The sequence below is a fragment of the Macaca mulatta genome, chromosome 3 (genome assembly GCF_049350105.2).
Source record: "Macaca mulatta isolate MMU2019108-1 chromosome 3, T2T-MMU8v2.0, whole genome shotgun sequence".
NCBI classification, from domain to species: domain Eukaryota; kingdom Metazoa; phylum Chordata; class Mammalia; order Primates; family Cercopithecidae; genus Macaca; species Macaca mulatta.
The window spans coordinates 194,326,480-194,347,703 of record NC_133408.1 but is presented as its reverse complement, the minus strand read 5'-3'; the positions used below and the strand labels follow the sequence as shown (position 1 = coordinate 194,347,703).

Below are 21,224 nucleotides of genomic sequence, written 5' to 3'. Positions count from 1 at the left end.
TTGTTGGTTTTTTGAAAACACCACCTAAATCATTTGGGTCTTTACAAGGGGCCTCAGACAGTACAACGGGAACCTTAACATGTGTAAGTGCCAGTGTTGCAATTTTCATCAGTACCACAGAACCTGAATTAAGCAAAACCCAGTTAATCTGATTCCTAAATAAATAGGATAACCTCCTCCTTCAACACTTAGGAAGGGCATGGGTGGTCAAGAGAGCACGTTTCCATCAAGATTTACTTATTTTTTAAAAAGTCCAGGCACATCCCTGCTCTTGGTTCTGCATGAGGCCCTGCGGTCACAGCTGGGCGACAGGAGGAGTGTGAGGGGCTTCTCCCAGGGCCGAGGGCGGAAAGGGCTCCAGCAGTGTCCCTGGCCTGCAGGGTAAGCCTGAGGGCGCCCAGGAGACAATGAAGAGGACTGGACTGGCTGGTTTTGGGCACAGTGACCCATCAAGACACGATGGCAGCTTTTATGTGCGTTTGAATCAGACAAATCTGAAACAGCATGGTGAAAGAATTAAGAAAGTCTCACTCAACTTGAAGGTGCCACCCGCATTCCCGAGGAAAACGTCCTCTTACATGATTCACATTTTGGACCAGGAGAGTTCGTGTGTAATTATGAGTTGAAATTTGCACTGGAGCGAGCCTGTTGTGAAGGTGCCGGGAGACTTGGCTGCACCAGCCAGGAGGCTGCTGGGCCCACCGTGGTCCCTGCCTTGCTGGGCGGTGTCTACAGGACTCAGCCAGCATAGCAGGGCTGGGGCTAGGTGTGGCAATGGGGGCTGGACTCGTTCCTCTAACCCGCAGGGAATGTCAGGCTCCAGCAGGGCTGCGGTGGACCAGCAGCAGGAAGGCCCCTCCATTTCCACCTCACTTGCCAGCGCTGCTTAGGGTGGGGACAGCTGGTGTGAACAGCCTGGCTGCCACGGAGCCCTGACCTGAATGCAAGTTCTCGGAGTCACAGAAAAGACCTCTCTGTATATTCTAAGAAATGGGTTCAGGTCACAGAGCCACTCCCATTCAGAGAAAAAGGGTTAGGTGATCATAAGGAGGAGAATGCAGGGGCCTGGAGCCCCCAAACACAGCAAAACTCTTCTGTGCCTGGACAGAGGTCTGGTTCCCACACCTGGGTGGGCTCATCTCCATCTGGTCCCCACAGCAGGTCACCCGGACCCTGTCTCTGCCTTGTGCCCACGGAAAGCCACACTCTCTGAGGACAGGTGCTGGCCAGGTGCCGTTTGCATGGCCAGGGAGATAGGAAGGCAGAGCTGAGCCACGTGGACCTCTGCTGAATCGCTCTCCGGTGGCCATTCCCTCTCAACCATCCCTTCTTTATCCAGTAACACCTGCCTACCAAATACCCATGCCCAGGCATAGAACGCAGGGCAGGGCCCTATCCGGATTCTGGGAGCAGAGAAGGAAGGTGGCCCGGCAGAGCCTGCAGCACCTGCTCCTCTCCTGCACACCCCGGCTTCCTCACCCCACTGCTCCCGGCGGAGCACTAGCTGTTTTCAACTCGTGGTCTTCTTCATTGCGATGTGATTTGTAGGCATCTGGGGGTTGACCACTTTCATTGAAAACATATCACCTGAGACCCTTCCCTCTCCTTGCCCGGGTTCTTCCGTCAGCCCAAGGTGGCGACTGTGGACTGGAGGCGCCTATGGTTAGAGGGACGGTGGTGCTGAAGGGAAGGCTGTGGGGCCACGCAGGGAGGGGGCGGGGCGGGGGTGGGGTCCGGCGCTTGGTTCTGCGGGGCTATTTACCGTAGAGTTTGAAGTCTGTTATTGGAGAGAGAGCAGAGCCGCAGGTGAACGTCTGGCCTTGATTTTCTCCCTTCGCTGGGAGGATGTAGGTGCTCAGGTAGCCACCGTAATCCTAGAGAGAACGCAGAAAGAAGACAGTTTGGAGTCCTGGCGGTAACTCAGCACGAAGCAGCCTCGGGCAGGGAGACAGCCCCAGAGCAGCCAGTTCCATGCAGGTTCTCTCGTTTTACAAAATGTGTCACTTGGAAAGTTGTTTACGCGGCAGTAACAAGAGATGAAAAGCAAACTCCCTTCCAACTCAGCATTATGTGATGTGCGCCTTCTCGGCTTCTGGGCCTTGGTGTCAAGGGACGTGAGGATAAATGCGACGGCGAATTGGAAAGGCAAGTGCGGACTGCACAGGTGTAAGGTGCTGTCCTTCCTGCTCAGTGTCTCTCTAAGGCATTTCTTGCTGCCTCCCTTATCTATGGGCGAGGCCAAGCCATTGCACACGATTCTGAGGGAGGGGCCAACAAGTGGCTTAGGGCGCAAGTCCTGGTCTGCACATACTCAGCACAAGGCCGACATGAGACGGACGCTCCCAGGTATTCTGTATACAGGTAAGTCCTAGACTCCTGCCCTGCCCTGCCCTCGGTGGGGATGAGGAAGCCATACTGCAATGCAGGCCTCCCCAGAGAAAAGTGCTACGTCCTCACCTGCTCGATGCCTTCAAGGCTGGATGCTCAGACGAGCTGCAGCCCCCAAAGGGAAGACCCCGAGGGAACCATGGTACAGCAAGGAACTGTGTCAGGTATGTGTGAGAGACAGAGCATGTGGCAGCATGTGTGTGAATGTGTGAGTATATGGGTGTGTGTGTGTGTGTGTGTGTATAAACGTGTGAACATGTGCATGGGTGTATATGTATAAGCACATGTGTAAGCATGTGTGTAATATTGTGTGTGCATGTACATGTATGTGAGAGCATGTATGTGAGCATGTGTAGGAGCATATGTGTAAACTTGTGCAAGCCTATGTGTGATCACGTGTGCCTGTGTGAGCATGTGTGTGCGTATGTGAGCATGTGTATGTGAGCATGTGTGAACATGTGTGTATGTGTGAGCATGTGTATGTCATCGTGTGTATGTGTGAGCAGGTGTATGTAATTGTGTGAGTGTATGAGCATGTGAGCATGTGTATGTAATGTTTGAGCATGTATGTGTGAACATGTGTATGTAATCGTGTGTGAGCATGTATGTGCAAGCAAGTGTATGTAATTGTGTGTGTGAGTGTATGTGTGAGTATGTGTGTGTGTGCATGTGTATGGGTGAGCACATGTATGGGTGAGTGTGTGTATATGTGAACATGTGTGTGTGAACGTGTGTGTGAGCATGTGTATGGGTGAGCATGTGTATGGGTGAGCATGCATGTGTATGTGAGTCTGTGAGCATGTGTATGGGTGAGCATGTGTGTGTGAGCATGTGTATGTGTGAGCATGTGTGTGAGCATGTGTATGGGTGAGCATGCATGTGTATGTGAGTCTGTGAGCATGTGTGTTGGTGGGAGCATGGAGTGTAGAGAACCCAGGTACCTGACTGAGACCATGAAGCGCAAGTGATGCCAAACTCCCCCAGGATCAACCATTTATGGCCTGCATGATTGTTCCGGTGTGTTCCTTTAATAGGGCAGGGGCACCTTGTCTAATGACAATGAAAGAGGATTTTCATTTTCTACAAACAATATTTATTGTCAATGAATGCCACACATCCTTACTTGTCATTCTCTGTTTTCTTTAAAACTCATTTTCCTGCAGGACCACGTTGCCTGCTTTGGTTTAAATGAGAGATGGTCAATCTTCTGCAGGGGGGATTTTTGGTGTTGGGGGGAACCTGCAGAACATAATGCACAGTTGCCCCCTTGTTCCCCAGGTCACCTCTGGGTGCAGGGCAGCTGCTGCTCCCTGGGCTCTGTGTCCCAGGTCCTGTGATGCCTGACAAAGGCTGCAGCTGGATCACTGGGGCACGTGCGACAAAACAGAACGGACAGGCTGCAACATGCCAAGCTGCTAAAAGGACTGATGCTTTATTCGTCGGAGGAGAAATACCATTGTGGGGTCTACGGACCTCTATCTAAGGCTTGTTAAACCAGAAATGCTCACGCTCTGGAAAGAGGCCCAGGATCCACTGGGCAGAATGGCAAAGCAAAGATACCCAGCACGGAGCTTGGACGCATGTCCTCAGCAGAACTCAGTGCGGGGGTACAGGGTGTGGGGGTGCATCAGTTGTGCTCCGACAGGTGCATGGGGTCCCCTTTCCCTTTGGCACAAGCTGCCTGTGCTTCCGGACCAACCGCCTGTTGAGAAAGCCTCTCTGTCCAGAAGTGAACTATGAAAGGCCCTGAGAGGGTGGGCTGTATGTAAGACACAGGAAGGAGACCAGGCCCTCAGGAGTGGCATCCATGTGCATTTGGGGCAGAGTGAGGACTGGAAAAGACTGACCACGGCCCAGGCTGCCTGCCTTCCAGCTGCCAGTCTGCTGGGAAGTCACTTCCATGGGGGTGGGGAGAGGTGATGGCTAGTGACACCCAGGTCACACCCACCAATGACCCAGTGGCTTCGGGCCTCACAGGCAGTGAGTGGACGTCTAGGCGCCTGGAATGCACCTCTAGGGCTCTGTGCCTGGGCTCTGAACAAGGAGAGAAGCCACCGACCCTCCTCTTGGCTGCCCTACCTCCAGCAGGTAAGGAGGAGGTGTGGGAGGGCTCCTGCATCCCCTGCTTCTGGGAGCAGCCCACAGGGCAGGGCTGGGTCTCCAGGGCATGCTGGGCTCTGAGGTTTTGGAGGCGATGACGTAAGAGGCACTGTGCTGATTACTTGTCCAAGCCTTCACCGCGGGGGCGTCACGGCAAGGCCTCCTCGGCAGGGCCTGTGCTGAGGGTCACTCTCGGAGGGAGGGTCTGTGCTGCCCCATCTGTGTGCTGATCTTCTTGAGATCAAGAGGCCCCAGGTCTAGGCTAAGGAGAATGAGGGGCCAGGTACCAGAGCCATAGCAGGTGGCCGTGCAGGGACCTAACTCCAAACCGTGGGCCTCAGCTACAGCTGAACTGTCCCAGGCTACAGCCTTCTGACAAGGGCCACCAGTTGGGAGCGGCTCTGGTTTGAGAGTTCACTGCGCGACCCTCCCCACACCTGTCCTTCCGCCTAAGTAGACGTGGTAATTAATGTTGTTACTGCACATCAAGATATCCAGAAATAGATTCCTGCTTCCCTTCTTTCCTGGGCTACCATGCCAAGAGCTACAGCAGGCGGATGGGAGAAAAGTCATTAGGAACGTATTAGAGCTCTCCTGCGGGGACCTGGCTTCTCTTCTCTTTCCTTCCAGATAATGTAAAAAGAAACTTTGAAAAATGAGCTTATCCAGTGAAACCTCCCACGGCTGGAATCACTAAGCACTGAGGCTCTTGCTTTAAAAAAAATAATTACTTGCTCACCAGCAGACCACAGACGTTCTCAATAAATCAGGATTAGGCCTGGGTAATGGTGCAGGCCACACTGGAACCGAGGGGTGTTCAGACCAGGGCGGCTCAGACTCACCTTCCCAAACACGGCCACGCGCGTCCTGTCGATGTACTGCTCCTTCAGCATCGTCCTGCGAGGTCGAGGAGGGGAGAGAGGGTTCAGTGCACATCCTGCTGGTCCTTTGTCTCCCTGTGGTCTAGAGCCATATTTTCCATCCATTTCAAGGATGAAAATCCCTCTTCAAATAAAAAGCCACCTTAGCATTCCAATATAATTATTTATTGCTTTTATTTATTTAGTGCCAAGTCAGTATGTTCACATTAAATATTCAAAGCACCCTTGCAGTAACTCTGTAGCACTTCCAGGTGTAGAAGCTTCTCAACCGTGAGCTGTTAATCCACAACTGCAGAGCCCCTTCTGGGAGACTCAGCCCCTGCTACATGGGGTCCACCTGCTGCTATCGGGCCCTCACCCAGAGCCTGTGACTCCAAGCACGCGGGCTCTGGGATGAGCCTTAGGTGTCGGCAGGGATCTGTGGAGCTCTGGTTCCATGCTTCTGGGCTCAGAGTCAAGCCAGTGAGCCCCCATTCCACCTGCACAGCCCTCTGTTCCCAATTCCTGGGAGGAGGCCTCCGTCTTGCACCTGTTTGGCCACAGAGGGATTCTTCCCATGAGCTTCCTGCTACGGCCCAGCCTTGGCAGCACCCACTTGGTGCTCTGGGCCTCAGTGCTCTGGGCCAGTGCTGCCTGGGTCCCTGCCTCACCCTTGCTGGGACCTTGCCCCGCACCGTGGTCTTCCGCTTCCCCCACGAAGTGTCTGGGGTCCTTCCGGTTTCTGGACCTTGACCAGCAGCAGGACACCTGCAGGCTGTGGGCTTGTCAGGTGGAAATTGTTGTCTGTCTGGATTTTACCTCAAGCTAAGCCATAATATCAAGTGTGGAGTTAGAGATAGTTTTAGACATTTTCTAGTAAGGAGGAGAAAATATAATTTCTTTTCTCAACCCTTATGAGTTCCTGGTCGAGACACTCTCACTGTCCTGAAAATGAAAGTCAGATGAACAAGAGGAAAACCAGAAGAGGTTTCCTGGCGTGCACTGTGCCCTGCCCATGGCGGGGGCCTCAATTCCAGCGCCTCTCTCAAGGCAGTGGTTTAGGGGCCCTGCTCACGTAGTGTTTTAACAAAGAGCGATAACTCTCGGCATAGTGACCTGGCAAAGGAGAGAGCAGCTCCAGTCTTTTATTTATTTATTTATTTATTTGAGACAGAGTTTCTCTCGTTACCCAGGCTGGAGTCCAGTAGTGTGATCTAGGTTCACTGCAACCTTTGCCTCCCAGGTTTAAGCGATTCTCCTGCCTCAGCCTCCTGAGTAGCTAGGATTACAGGTGTGCACCACCACGCCCGGCTAATTTTTGTGTTTTTAGTAGAGATGGGGTTTCACCATGTTGGCCAGGCTGGTCTTGGTTGAACTCCTGGCCTCAGATGATCTACCTGCCTGGGCCTCCCAAAGTGCTGGGATTATAGGCGTGAGCCACCACGCCTGGCCTCCAGTCTTTTAAAAGGAGGGAACCTGTGACAAGGCAATACAATCTGCCCCCAGAGTCCCTGGCAATGGCGGGGGCCCTCTCTGGGCTGGTGAGCAGGTGCCGTCCCCAGGAAGGAAGGATGGATGTCCTGGTGTCTGATAAACACGGGCGGAGGCAGAGACTCCCTGTGTTTTCAATGTCTTTCACTTAGCAGGTCTCAATATTTTGGGGAGAACTATTTTGGCTTCCTCCACTAGCTACGTGAACAAATGAATAAATAAAAATGAGGCATTTCTGTTGTTCCTTAGCACATGGTCCAGGGTGTCTGTGTGTATACACACAAGCACGTAGGATCCAAAAGAAAAAATGGTGAAGAAAATCCCAAGTTGAGCCCAGAGACAACCTGTCTCTGGGAGACAGGAGCCCACTGGACCCAGTCGGGGGTTTACACAGCTGCCCCCCACCGTCCACAGGGGTGGGGCGAGCTCCCTGCCACAGCTCATCTCAGCTGCTTGTGGGAGGCTGGCCCCGTGGGCTCCTCGGTGAGGATATGGTGGCGGCAGACGGGGGAACTGTGGGAGGGGGAGGAGTCAGGCTAAAGCGTCAGCCTCATGATTTTAGCCTTCTGATAAAATTGGGCTGTTTCCTTCTGATGAATGAAAATGCAGACCTCATTCCTAAGGAGAGCCGAGGGAGGCTTTCTGTGGCTTAGCGCTGTTGGGCATCAGCTTCCTAGGAAAGTCTGCGCTTTGGCAGCGGCTCTAAGATTTGCCGTTGTCCACGTGCTCCCATTCTTGAGCGTTGGTGGTTTAGGAGCTGGCATTGTTGGCTCTTTTTCTGCAACAGGTTCTGCCTTGTTTTGGAGCAGATGCTTGAGCCCATTCCTTCCTTTTAGGGCACGATGTGTGTGAAACACCTTTGCCCTCTAATTCCTTTGCTCTTCGGGGAAGATGCCAGGCAGCGCCAAGTGTCGAAGGGGAGCCTGAGGGTGCTGCGACCTTCCCCTGGGCCTGCCCTTGATGGCGGAGAGGCCCCGGGCTTCCATACCTCCCTGGGAGGAGGTAGAGCAGGCAGGGAGAGGAAAGAGCAGGAGATGGCAGGGGAAGCCACGCACAAATGGAAAAGGCCCAAAGGAGGAGGTCCGGGAAGCCAGGAGAGCCCTCGAGACCCTACCCAGGAAGCCAGGCCCACTCCACTCCAGAGCACAGCCTGGGCTGGCTTCCGTGTCCTGGGAGTCCTCTGTGGCTGGCACTGCCGACTGCGGACCCAGCAGTCACCCGCCCATCCTCCTTCCACACTGAACCCCAGCGTGCCCTTGTCACCCCACGTCCTCTGCTCAGGAGCTGGCCCCACACTGGTGTCAGGTGGACCCACTTGGTCTCTGGGGAGTTGCCTGCACCTCTCTCACTCGTGGTCCATTCTGGAATGGGCAGGGGAGGGCCGGGAGATGGAAGGAGAGGTTTGCTGTCTGCTTCTAGGGAGACTTTCCTTCCTTTCTGGAAGTTTCCAAAACTGTTCCCTCCCCAACCTGCTGGAGGTAGATGAAGAAGCATGGAGCCAGGTGCTACTGAGGGCCATCCATGAGCTGGGGGCTTGGCTTAGGATGAGGCCATCATGGCTGGTTGGGCGGAGAGACGGAGAGAGCCTGGGTCTTCGGTGACATTGTTGGTGTCTGGATTCATCAACCCTGAGGCCTGGCATCCCTATGTCTTTCATAGCCAATATAGTTCCTTATTTGAGGGGTGTGTGTGTGCACGCGCGTAAGCACACATGTGTTGTTGTAGTCATTGACTTCCAGGCAAAGGCATCCTGGCAGACACTCCTTCCCTGAGTATCTGAGTCCTGACTGCTTGCCTGCTCTGTATTTCCCACCTGCAACACGGGTTTCTGAAGCAATTGCTTTGTCTGCCATCACCTAGCTCATAGCTCCCTGGAGGGGTCCATTCATTCACACACTCACTGTTTTCCACTGAAAGACCATTTACTGAGTACATACCAGGGGCCATCAATCTTTTTCAAAATGAGAAGAAATGTTTTGAAAGTCAGCTAAGTAAAAATTTTCAAACCACAAAGCACCCTGGTATAACAGGTACAGAGGTGCCAGGTTTCCTATCATCCTCCAGGCAATAAGCGTGTACTGAGCTGGGCTCTGTGCTCCACCCGCCTCCTGTGCCCGGGCCCAGCCTCACACTCCCCTGCCCATGACGGTGCTGATCATGGTCACGGCGAGGGTTCCCGGTAGATGCGCTTCTCCCTGCCTTCTTGTTATTCCCAGAACCCGAGTCCACAGTCCGTTGAGTTGTTCCTGCAGCATCTCTAAGGGGTGAAGTTAGAGTAAGTGCTGTAGTCCTCTGTGCCATCAGACTGTGAAAACTCTTCTATAAAATGAGCCTGAAGGCCAGCTGCAGCCTAGCACAGTGTCTTGATGTGTTTTCTTAGTTCCAGTGCAACAACAAGATTCAATAAGTCATTTGGAGCATCTGCCCCTTGGTGCTAAGCCTTTTTTTGTTTTCTGTGATGTTGGTTGCTCTTGCTGAGTTAAGTGATAGGGATGCACAGGAATGACAGAACAAAAGCCTGCCCTTCCTCAGAGCCGGGGCGGGCATTCTGGCCCCACCTGGATGTGCATGGAGGTCCTGCTCTCAGTAATGAGGGTGACCCATTCCACGGATCCAGCCCCATTCATATTCCTTCCCTTTTTCTGTCCTTCCTTCCTGATCTCTTCTCTCCTCCTCTTGGGATAAATGGCAAAGACATGCATGGACACTGACCCAGGTCAGTGACTACAGTGCAGAAAAGCCAAGCAGACCAAACTGGCAATTTCTAGACCCTTGTTTTAGTCAACTCAATAATCTACCCTGCAGTGGGAAAACTAGTTATAAACGTCGCTAGGAGAAGATTCCTAACAGTTTCCTTTGAAACTTGCTTTGGAATGGCCAAGAGTTTTTAGGTAAGAGCAAATTGCATGCAAAAAGCATTCCCACACTATGACTGCAGCACAGCCCCCATGAGGAGCCCTGTCCCCTTCCGGCCTCTCCTGCTTCCCGGGCGGGTGCTCACCGCACGGCCTCCATCTGGTCCTTCTCCTCCAGCAAGCCTAGCCGCCGCCTCACTTCATGCAGGAGCTTGGTCCCTTGGAAGCCGCTGCCGCGGCCGTCACACTTTACCACCACCGCGCCGTGGCTGCTCACCATCACCGTCTCCCAGCTCACCTCGAACTTCTCAGACACGCTCTGGCTCCCCGGGGTGCCATCCCTGGAAAGAGAGTCCCGGGCTCAGCAGGCCTGCTGTGTGGTGGGTGGCGGCTGGTTTAGCAGCTGCCACATCAGATGACCCCCGTAAGGGATTTTACCCGTGACCCGGCTGCCACACGCTCAACTCTATACCCCAGATTCTGCTGCTCTGGGCAGGTGAGCCAGGTGTTATCCATACCCCATAAGGCAAGGAGGAAGAGGAGACCTCCAAGAGCCTGGGGCTCCCAGGGCCATCCCTAAACACACCGGTACTGGGAGGGACAGCCACCAAAGGGCATCTATTTGGTGAGGGAAACAATAAAAATCCTCCCAACTTCTCCCTTTGCGGGGCTTTCCCTACACTGCAAGACGGTTTCTCTTTCCTGGGTTCTAGATGCCCCAGGCTGTGCCCCTCAGTACCCATCACAAGTGACAAGGCTGTGCTGACTCTAGCCACATCCCTGGCTTGAAGACGTGGTCTGTCTCTTGTTAATTTCAAAGTAACAGCAAACCCGCCATACGGGTTGCCTTTCTCCCTCCCTCTCCTCGGGAGTTGAGAGCCATTGGCCCTGGGCAGTGTGGCCTCTGACCTGGGCTGGCAGCTCCCACTGTGCTCTCCTCCCAGATCCTCATTTGCTAGCCCGGCGCTGCTGGCTGAAAGGCATCCATGGTGGGACATTTGGACCATGGGATTTGACCAGCGCCACAAACAGGGCTGTTCCCTCCCTCCCTTCTCTCCTTCCTTCCTTCTCTCTTTCTTTTTTTATTTTGGTTTGAGACAGGGTCCCACTCTGTTGGCCAGGCTGGAGTGTAGTGACACAATCTTGGTTCACTGCAGCCTTGACCTCTGGAGCTCAAGAAATCCTCCCACTTTTGCCTTCCAAATAGCTGAGACCGCGGGCATGTGCCACCTTGTCTGGCTAATTAAAAGAAAAATCTGTTACTCTGTAGAGATGGGGTCTTGCTATGTTGTCCAGGCTGGGAACAGGGCCATTTTCTACGCAGGACTAGTTGTTCCTCATTGACCAGCATACTCATGGGTGTGGGGAGGTTTTTAGGTGATTTTCCCTCTTGCTGGGAAAAGCATGCACAGGAGAGAAAGCCAGCCCCAGGCCCAGCCTGCCTCCCTGGAACAGCAACAGGGAGCAGTGCCCCTCCTGCGAGTGGATCCAGCCAGGTGACGGCTCCGACTACTGGCACTGTCCCAGCTGTCCGCCAAGGACTGAGGAGTCGGGTGCGGGGGGCGGCAGGAGGAGCGGGCCAGGAGTGGCGCGCTAGAGTGCTGCATGCTTAGGGTCCTGGTCAGTCATGGCGCTGCTCTATGTTGAGGGTGTGTTTGTTTTCTTTTGGGTTTTGTAATTTGAAGCAGGGGCTCAGGGACTCCAGATCTCCTTGTTATCACATTTGATGTCACAGTGAGAAACAAACAAAAAGACACAGCCTCCAAGGAAAGCTTGCGAGGCCAGAGTGAGTGTGCGCCCAGCGGGTGGGGTTGCCTGGCCCTGTCCCAGCTCAGCAGAGCTCAGCTGTCTCCACCTGGCACAACCACTTTTACCTCTGAAGGGAAAGTGAATCGTTTTGTAAACTGAAAAGCTTTTGGGGATTTCCTTTAAGATCACTGAAGAAACCAGTGGGCAGGGGAAGAAAGCTGGTTCGGAAGTTGTTAGCATCCTGGAGAAAGTGGGGGAAATCTGGATTCACCCCACGTGTGTGGGGTGGGTGGGTACGTGTCTGTGGGGGGGTGGGGTGTGGATGTGTGGGAGTGTGGGTGTGTATAGATGTGTACGTGTGTGCATGTGTGTATACACATACGTGTGCATATTGGTGTGCACGTGTGTGCTGCATGTGGCTACGTGTGCACACGTGTGTATGTGTGTGCATGTGTGTGTATGTCGGTGTATGTGTGCATGTGGGTGTGCATATGTGTGTTCTTATGCAGGTACGTGTGTGTGCGTGTGTGCACATGCGGGTATGTGTGTACATGTGCGTGTGTCTGTGTGTGTGCGTGTGTGCACATGTGGGTATGTGTGGGCATGTGCGTGTGCCTGTGTGTGGGTGTGTGTGCGTGCAGGTGTATGTGGGCCTATGTGTGCATGTGGGTGTGCATATGTATGTGCTTATGTATGCAGGTGCATGTGTGGGTGTGCATGCGTGTGTGCACATGTGGGTGTGTGTGCATGTGCGTGTGCCTGTGTGTGGGTGCGTGTGTCTGCATGTGGGTGTGCATGCGTGGCTGCTGGGAAAGTGTGAAAGCAGTCCAGATATTAAGGAAAGTGGGTTAATTGCAAAACGGAATCAGCTATTGGAATCTGTGCCCTGGGGCGTTTCTATAATGGAACCTTTTTGCTATTTAGGGACTCAGCCCTCAGGAAGGGAGCTGGGCAAGACACCAGGGTTAATCAGCTCCATCAGGTTCCGGCGTTTACTCAGGGGGTCGCTGCACTGGCATCCCTAACACAGCCTGGCACAGGCCTCTGCTTCCGCCGGCTCTCCCAGGCTACAAGGGCTGCGGGAGTTTCTCCTGCTCCATGGTCTTGAAAAGACAGACCAGGAGGTGCACTGGGGCGTTTGCTCAATGGTCCGGGCGGCCCCCTCTGCGCTGCCTCCCCGTGTGGTGTGAGCACGTGGGCATCACCTCGACTCAGGGCTGTCAGGCAGCATTTGAACCTATGCACAGGGCACTGGGCTGGCTCCTAGCACTGAGTTCCCTAATCAGACCCAACATCTTCAACGCATTTACAGAGCACAAAAAATTGTTCTCAAAACCCAAACCGGAGGCTTCATTAATGAACACAAGAGCTGAAAAAATTCTTTGCTGGCGAAGAAAGAGCATTCAGGGCAGTGGCCAGAAATGCCAGCCAGTGAGACCCACGGGCTCAGGGTGCAGGTCCCAGGCTCCGGCCATCTTGTGTCTCTGTGTCTTGGGACCTGTCCCCTGCCTGCCTCCGGTGAGCCTGTCATGCAAGATGCCACTATGATGATCCCAGCAGCCTCCCTTTATAGTCACAGAACCTGAGGCAGCCTGGGGAGAGGCGGTGGGTACATAGCACCCACTTTCTTTTAACCTCTGGGTGTCTCCACGAGTCCTAAAGAACCTGACATTGGGCTAAACGATCTTATGTTTTCAGTTTGCAACCATATCGTTTCTCCTGCTTATCTTTTCCTAAGAGTTCAATATTCATTTATCACGGGGGTCACGGAGCCCCAGAGCGAGCACCAGGGAAAGACAGACGTGACGATACTTACACCACCAGGAGCAGAGGGTAGTGGGTGGTGTCGGTGAAGGTTGCTGGCTTCAGGATCTGCATGGGCAGGTCTGGGGAGAAGCAGAGCACAGCATGGGTTAGGGGGGCAACGCTGGCCATGGGGTATCGGGCATGCCCTTGGGTGACCATGGGGGTGAGGGTGCTCTGGATCGGGCCTGAGGGGAAGCCCACAGGACAGAGACTGGCCCAGGGTTTCATCCTGAGGACTCTGGCCTGCTGTGGGGCCTTGGGCAAGTCACCCAACCTGTGTGAAGCTTAATTTCTCTGAAGCTTCCATTCAGTCTTGCATATGGGAGCACACTGAATGCACAGAAGACTCAGTGGCCTGGGCACTTGCCAGCAGCAGAATTTCAGGCAGGGAAATATGGTGCCCTGAGAGGGGGCAGGCTGCCTGCAGCAACAAAGCATCTCTCAGCATCTGATCGGGGATGCTGGGGATGGATATTTGGGAGCAGGGAGGCAGGGAGGGGAAGAGACGGAGTCTGGGATGAAACAGGGGGCCGCCTAGAGGGGAGAGGGTGCCGGCCCATGGCAGTGCCTCTGTGCAGAGCCAGGTGGCTCTGCGGGTCTCGCTGTTGGTAGGTTTGTGCTGGGTGGCTCTGTAGCTCTGCTGCAGCCACAGCTAGAGGACGCCAGGGAAGGATGGTACAGCCCACTGGATCCTGCGGCTACCAAGGTCACTGGATCTGGTTCTCAGCAGCGTGAAATCCAGTGGGTGAGGGAGACTGGGTAGGAACCAAACCTCAAAAACCTGCCTCACCAATTTCTTCTGCACCCCCCCCAACCTCCCAACAAACCTTCCCATCCAAGTTGGAATTTATTTATTGACGTTAACTACGACCCAGATTACCAAAGGCCCAGCAATTAAATTGGAATTAGCGGCTTTTCAATACAATTACTACACAGATACACTGCAGGCTTGGGAGGCTGGCTAGGCAGCCAGCTCTGACCTGGCGTCTCCTGACTGATTCGGGCTGAATGTTAATGGCTTGCAAATTGGCTCAATGGCCCAGGGACTAGCGGAGAGGCAGGCCTTGGACTTCATCATTTAAATTCCATAAAACATGGTCTGGGCTGCTCCCTGCCACTGATAAGCCCAAGGGCAGACCTTGGAAACCGGGTTCTGACTGGCTGAAAACATTTCAGGGGAACCGTTCTGGAAGATGTCCTACTTTTCTAAAAGAAAAAAAAAAAAAAAAAAGAAAAGCATTAGCCTCTGGTAGCACAAAATGAAAAAACAAAACCAAGCCAGGTCGGTAGGGCTGACATCTTTCAGATTTCCTGCGATCCCTAAGGGGGTCTTCCTGTTGCCGGGCTCATACAGGCGCCCCACATCCTCTCCTGGCATCTGTACCCACCTACCTTTCAAGGAAACCCCCTGCAGGACAGAGTGTGTGGCAAGGGTGGGGAAGCTGGCTTTGTGCTTTGAACGGTCTTTTCTGCATTTCCTAAGAGGAAGGGATGACAGTCACACACCAGTGCTGCAGGCTTGGGAAGCGTTACTGGGACAGCAGTGGGTAGAGGGGGCTGGAGGGGGAGGCCAGGTCTAAGCTCCGAAAGGAATCTCGCCAGGGTGAAGGCCTGGCTGCCAAAGCTGCTGAGGAGGCAGAACAGAGGAGCTTCAGAGACACGCCGGGGCAACGATGGTCTCTCCACTGGGCTGGGATAATATACACACAGTTCTTCTTTTTTTTTTTCTTTTTTTTTTTTTTGAGATGGAGTCTTGCTCTGTCGCCCAGGCTGGAGTGCAGTGGCCGGATCTCAGCTCACTGCAAGCTCCGCCTCCCGGGTTCACGCCATTCTCCTGCCTCAGCCTCCCGAGTAGCTGGGACTACAGGCGCCCGCCACCTCGCCCGGCTAGTTTTTTGTATTTTTTTTAGTAGAAACGGGGTTTCACCGTGTTAGCCAGGATGGTCTCGATCTCCTGACCTCGTGATCCGCCTGTCTCGGCCTCCCAAAGTGCTGGGATTACAGGCTTGAGCCACCGCGCCCGGCCTTTTTTTTTTTTTTTTTTTGAGATGGAGTCTCATTCTGTCACCCACGCTGGAGTACAGTGGTGCGATCTCAGCTCACTGCAACCTCCACCTCCTGGGTTCAAGTGATTCTCCTGCCTCAGCCTCCCCAATAGCTGGGATTAAAGTGTGCACCACCACACCCAGCTAACTTTTGTATTTTCAGTAGAGACAGAGTTTCAGCATGTTGGTCAGTACACACATTTCTTGGCCAAAGCAGATTGTCACAGCATCCATTTTTTGTTTGTTTGTTTGTTTTTTGTTTTTTGAGAGAGAGTCTCACTCTGTTGCCAAGGTTGGAGTGCAGTGGTGCGATCTCGGCTCACTGCAACCTCTGCCTTCCAGGTTCAAGTGATTCTCGTGCCTCAGCCTCCCAAGTAAATGGGATTACAAGCACATGCCATCACGCCTGGCTAATTTTTCTATTTTTTTGTAGAGATGGGGTTTTACCACGTTGGCCAGGCTTGTCTTGAACGCCTGACCTCAAGTGATCTGCCCTCCTCGGCTTCCCAAAGTAATGGGAATACAGGCATAAGCCACCGTGCCCGACCTTTGTTTATAGTTTTCTTGAGTTTCTCTTCTTCCTCCTCTAGGCTGGGCATGATGGCTGACACCTGTAATCTTGGGACTTTGGGGGGACTGAGGCAGGATTGCTTGAGCCCAGTAGTTCAAGACCAGTCTGGGCAATAGACCCTGTCTCTACTAAAAAAAAAAAAGAAAAAAAAAAAAGAAAGAATTAGTTGGGCATAGTGGCCTGCCTGTGGTCCCAGCTACTCAGGAGGCTGAGGTGGGAGGATCACTTGAGCTTGGGAGGTCAAGGCTACAGTAACCCAAGATTGTACCACTGCACTCTAGCCTGGGGGACAGAGTGAAGCTCTGTCTCACACACAGACACATACAAAATTATTCTCTTTCTTCTAGACCGTTCCCTACTCATTTCCTTCATGCCCCCTTCCGTGGCGTGGTCACCTTCAGGGTATTTTAAGAGAGAGAGCCTCCGGACATGTAAGTGTGTTGGGGGCGGGAGCGGATTTGAAGTGCATTAAAATTCCAGAATGTTCTGACTTTCAGAGGTGAACGCAATGTCTGGAAAAGTTCTGATAGAGCACAGCTTCCTACGGCCAAATGGCAGGGGCAGGATTTTTTGGCCCGGGCCTATGGTGGGCTGCAGGGAGGGCGTGGCGAGCACGGGGGAGCGAGGGTCCCTGTGTAGGGTCCACACCTGGGCTGTCCTGCAGGCTGGGACTCCAGGGCAGCCTCCAGACCCAGCCACAGTGAACTGCACTTGCTCTTGCCTAAGCCCCTAAGCCCCTCATGTTGCCCTCTTCTCTGGATTGCATTCTCGCCTCTTGTGAGCCCACCCGAGGTTGACTCCAGGGACCATGTTCAAGTCCCACGTTCTGTGAGCATTCCCAACACGTCCCCAGCCCAGTCTCAGGCTCTTCTCTGAACTCTCGTGCTGTTTGCTTTCTGCTCTACGCAACGCAGCTTTGCAGCACGTACTGTTTAGGGGACCTGTTTTTGTTTCATGGGGTGAGCCTTGGTTCCTGCTCTTCGGAGCTGAGTCTGTTAGGTGGTTGTGTCTCCTCTAAGCTGCTGAGCACAAGGGGGCTGCCAGCGAAGATGCCAGGCCCCAGGCGACACGCCACTGTCTAGTGTCGGGGAAGGGCAGACAAAGAGGTTCCAGAGAGTCTGGGGATGGCAAAGGCAAGGTGTGTGGCTCCTCCCCGCTGCCCTTTCGGGTCCGTGTTACTTATCAGCCTCAACACACTTTCCCCCAGAGCCCTGGAAACCTTCTCTTTCGACAAAGCGCTCCTGCAGTTACTATCAGGCAGTCAGAGTTCGCACAGGAGGGAAACCTGTTTTCAGCCTCGGAGGTGATGGGCAAGCGGTGGCTCCATTTCAAGGTTTGAAGTCTGTTATTTGACGCCAACCTACCACCAAAAGGCTGCTATGCAGAGATGTGGGGAAGTCTGGAGGGGGGACAGAGTTCTGGGGGAAGACAGTGAAATCTGCTGTGGGAATTTTACACTTGGGGTTTCCAAGAGTAACGACCTGGTGGGCAGTTAGGACACTGGGCCAGCCGGGATGACTTGGGAGCCAGCTGCGCACAGGTGGGAGTTGAGGCTCCCAGGCTCTGCCTCCCTTCTGGAGCTGTGAGTCCAGGTCCAGCTAATGCTGTGGGGCACAGAGTTAGTGCCCAGGAGAACTTACCGAATGACTGGGGGGACAGTTCAAGGAAAGAAGGGCACAGGCACAGAAAGGCAGAGTGAGAGGCGTTTCCTAGGAGGTAACAGCACTCAAACCTCCTCACGTAAACTCCGGCTGCAAGGACACCCCTCATCAGCCCACCCTCCACCAGCTGATGAGGCAGGAAGGACTTCAGATGGCACAGAAAGGGAATTTCCAGAGGGAAGAGGTTTCTCTGGACGGTGTCTTGACACGGTCACCAAAGAAGGACAGCGTTGGAGTCTGCGATCTTGCTTTGAAGCAGTTGTCAGCCTCTCAGGGAGAGAGATCCTGTGCCCTGCTTTTTTTTCATTTTGTCACCAGAGTGAGCATCTTGGTTCTGAACACAAGACGCTCCATGCCAGAGGAGCTGCAGGGCAGATACACCCCCGTGCTCAGGGAGCCTTCTGTGCATGGTGCCTGCTGCTGATGACTGCACTGTGTCCGGGCCCATGTTTTCTTTCTCTTTTTCATTCTTTTTAAAGGGGAAAAACGTAGTACTTACTATAATCATCAATCTCGATGTTCCTGTATTCCACTTTAGGCATCTGTCGGTCATTTATGGCCTTCTTGACATGTTCATTTGTTTCTAGGTCAAAAATTTCTGAAAGACAGGAAACAGGGACATGCTGAGATGCAAGGGTCACTCACGGAGGACCTCTGTGGGCCGTGGCTTTTCACGTGCGTAGACTGCTACTTTCATCAGCCTCAGAGGTGGTGGTTATTATTTCTAGTATACAGACCAAGAAACTGGGCTCAAGTTACGCACTCAAAAGCCTAGTCTCAAATCTGGGATTGGGGCGGATGAAAGATTCTCCCCACTGTCCTAGGCTCTCTCCTTCTCCCACCAGAGGTTTTTGTTCTCCGTGGTGTCACACGCACAGGTTTTGGTATGATTCTCCCCATGACTGCTGGTTTTAGGAAAACCTATATCACACATCTGTGAGGACAAATGGTTTTCCAAAAATTGTGGCCATAATAACTAGAAAAGGAAAGGAACATTAAGTGTTCCCAGAAATAAAATGGATTCTGATCTTTCTCCTAAAACAAGATAAGGTGGTCTCTGGACAGACCTTAACTTCGATGACTGTATTTGTGGACAGTGGAGTCGTGTGAGCCTCACTCCACACTGTGGTGGGACTGGCTGTCCTCCCTCCATGGTAGAGACCAAGGTCAGTTCCGCACTGCAGCGTGGATGCACTGGACCTCTGTGCCTCAGGCTGCGACAGCGCACACACGTCCTCGTTATCATCTATTTCTTCAAATGCAAAGAAGTCCCCTGAGGAGCCCACTCTGTTCATCTACTGAAATGGCCATTCTACTTCATTTCGTCGTCTGATGTGTCATCAAAACCACCCAACTTCCTTTCTCCCTTCTCACACTAAGCCTACACATGGGGACAACTTGTGCTTCACTGTGAAAGGGAATTTTTCTGCAAGGAGCTTTGCCTTTGGCTCGTCAGATCACTTTGAAGCAGCTGTAATTTGTGCATTTGTTTAGAGTAAACGAATGATCACAAACAATGCTAGAATGGATGTCCAATCACCCTCCCGTGTAACTCCCTTGGAAAGAAAAAAAATGCTGCTCTGGAGCTCTGCAGGTGGGCGCTTCTCCGGGGCAGCTGGAGGTCAAATGACTGCCCATCGCTAGGAGACTCTGGATGTGTGGCTTAGTGTGGAGAACATGGGGCTGTGGCTTTATTCAAGAACTGTGCCCAGCAGGCCTGGCAACCTTCTGTAGAGGAACAGAGGGATATGGAAGCTCCCAATGCTTGTGAGGGGTAAATAAAATGAAAATGACTTGTGAGTTGCTGGACACATGTTTGAATATTTAGCTTTGATTAAAAAATAAGGGGAGAATGGTGACACTTGTTTTCAAACAGGTAGGGTTTTAACAAATCTGACATTAGACCACCACTGGGAAAGATTCCGAACACCATGTAGCACGCAAGAAAAGTGTCCCTTGCAGACAGCAGGAAACACAGCTGTGTCTGCAAGGGCTGTCTGCAGTGGTGAAGTCCGAGGGAAGTCCAAGTAGACTTGACCTTAACTCTGAGACCCAGAGACCTGGCTGCAGAGGTGGCGTGCTCTCCCTCGCAGTCATGCACGTGAGTTAGGGGAGCGCACTCCATGCCAAGGCCTGCATGCCCCCGTGCCAGCTTCACAGCCTCAGCCCACGTTCCTAATGGATTGGGGGCAGCACTCATTGGTGTTGACTGGTGTTGGACTCATTGAGTCCAAATGCCTTCAGCCCTTAATGCAATGCTCCAGGCACACGCTTAGGTGAGAGGAGTTGGTTTATGAGACAGTGACTGCGTATCCTTCATGTTCTATTCACAGTTACAGGAAAGGAAGACTAGCAGGGAGCGCAGCTGGGTAATGAAGAGAACAGCATTTCCCAAGCTCTTTGCTGCCCCAGGGCCTTTGCGCGTGCTGCCCTGTGTTTGAAATCTTCCTTGCTAGCTCCTTCTCCTCCATCAACACAGGCGTCACCTCCTCCAAGGGAGGCCTGACCACCCTATCTCAGGCACCCGTCAAAATGAAAGTTTAGGTCATTTTCCTGGCTGCAAATCCTTCTCCCTAACCCCTGCCAAGGTATCCGTGTTCAGTCCCATCCCAGGGACAAAATGCACTAGTTTTGAGTACCCTGGGTAGATGGGTTTGTGGAAAATAAATTCATATCTTGGAAATTAAGCATCTTTAGACGGTAACGTGTCTGGGTTTCCACCCAAGTCTTTCTCCTTGTTCCCATGTGGCCCCAGGAAACTAAACAGGACTGAGAAGTCCTCCTGAGTGTCTCAGGAAGCTGCAAAAGCCTCCCCCAGGCTCAGACCTCTCGAATGGCAAGAGTTGGAAAAACTGAGGCCGGACTGTCAACCAGTGTTTCCCACACGGCACAGACCCGAGAACCCAAAGCAAACTGCATTACATTGATGGGAAAGTTTCTGACGTTTAGAAGACTAATGATGTGCCTAAGTTAATTCACTGGACTCTGGGACTATGAGGCAATCCATCCACACTCTCCAAACTCCAGCTGATTGGAGGAGACCAGTGCCTGGATCTCACGAGGTCATCTCAACGCTTCAGCTGTAACCCTTGGAGAACCTGTGATCTTTGCTGCTCTGACGGCTGACATGATCATCCCAGGTGGAAAACAGGTGAGGAACTTGGGGTGTGCAAATGTGGGTCAAATGATAGAAGTGACAACCCACGTAGGTCAGGGGAATTGGCAGGAGCAAAGGTAGAAAGACCCTCTACCAACGAGAACAGAGATGGGCTTCTGCTTCTGGGTCCCAGAAAGGGCTTCAGCTGGGGGGTCTGCTGGTGGCAAGAGCCTGTCTGGATGACTAAATCTCAAAATGAGAGAAAATGCGGACAGACCCTCTCACAGTTGGTTAAAGGTCTTGTCTCCGTACGTACGCATGTGACTTTGATGTTTCAGGTGTCACTGTGCGATCTCAAATGCTGATCACGAAGGCGAAAGTTAAACTCAGGGAGCAATGTTGTTCTGCTGCCCTCTGAGTCAAGCTGGCCTAGAGCTAACGGGAACACAGGCTGGCCACCAAACAACCATTACCAGTTTCTGGATCTGAGAGTTCTGGCTTCCTGTGGGAACACACCACGTTCTGATGGCTCACGGACTACACGGGCTGCACGTGAATACCTCGTTCCTCTCTATTGAAATCCCACCCTTCACAGGAAAGC

The 21,224-nt window shown here is 52.9% G+C and overlaps 1 protein-coding gene across 4 annotated transcripts in view; it reads right to left on the bottom strand.

Moving 5' to 3' along the window:
* The window catches only part of DPP6 (dipeptidyl peptidase like 6), an 853,145-nt gene that overhangs the window by 6,700 nt on the left and 825,221 nt on the right, over positions 1–21,224 (bottom strand). For all 4 annotated transcript variants that reach the window (XM_015135214.3, XM_015135213.3, XM_015135215.3 and 1 more), the window contains 5 exons: positions 18,026–18,124; positions 13,260–13,329; positions 9,841–10,035; positions 5,331–5,385; positions 1,763–1,874 (listed from right to left, as the gene is read on the bottom strand). In XM_015135214.3, the coding sequence (XP_014990700.3) occupies positions 1,763–1,874; positions 5,331–5,385; positions 9,841–10,035; positions 13,260–13,329; positions 18,026–18,124 (531 nt within the window). The remainder of the gene's footprint in view (positions 1–1,762; positions 1,875–5,330; positions 5,386–9,840; positions 10,036–13,259; positions 13,330–18,025; positions 18,125–21,224) is intronic.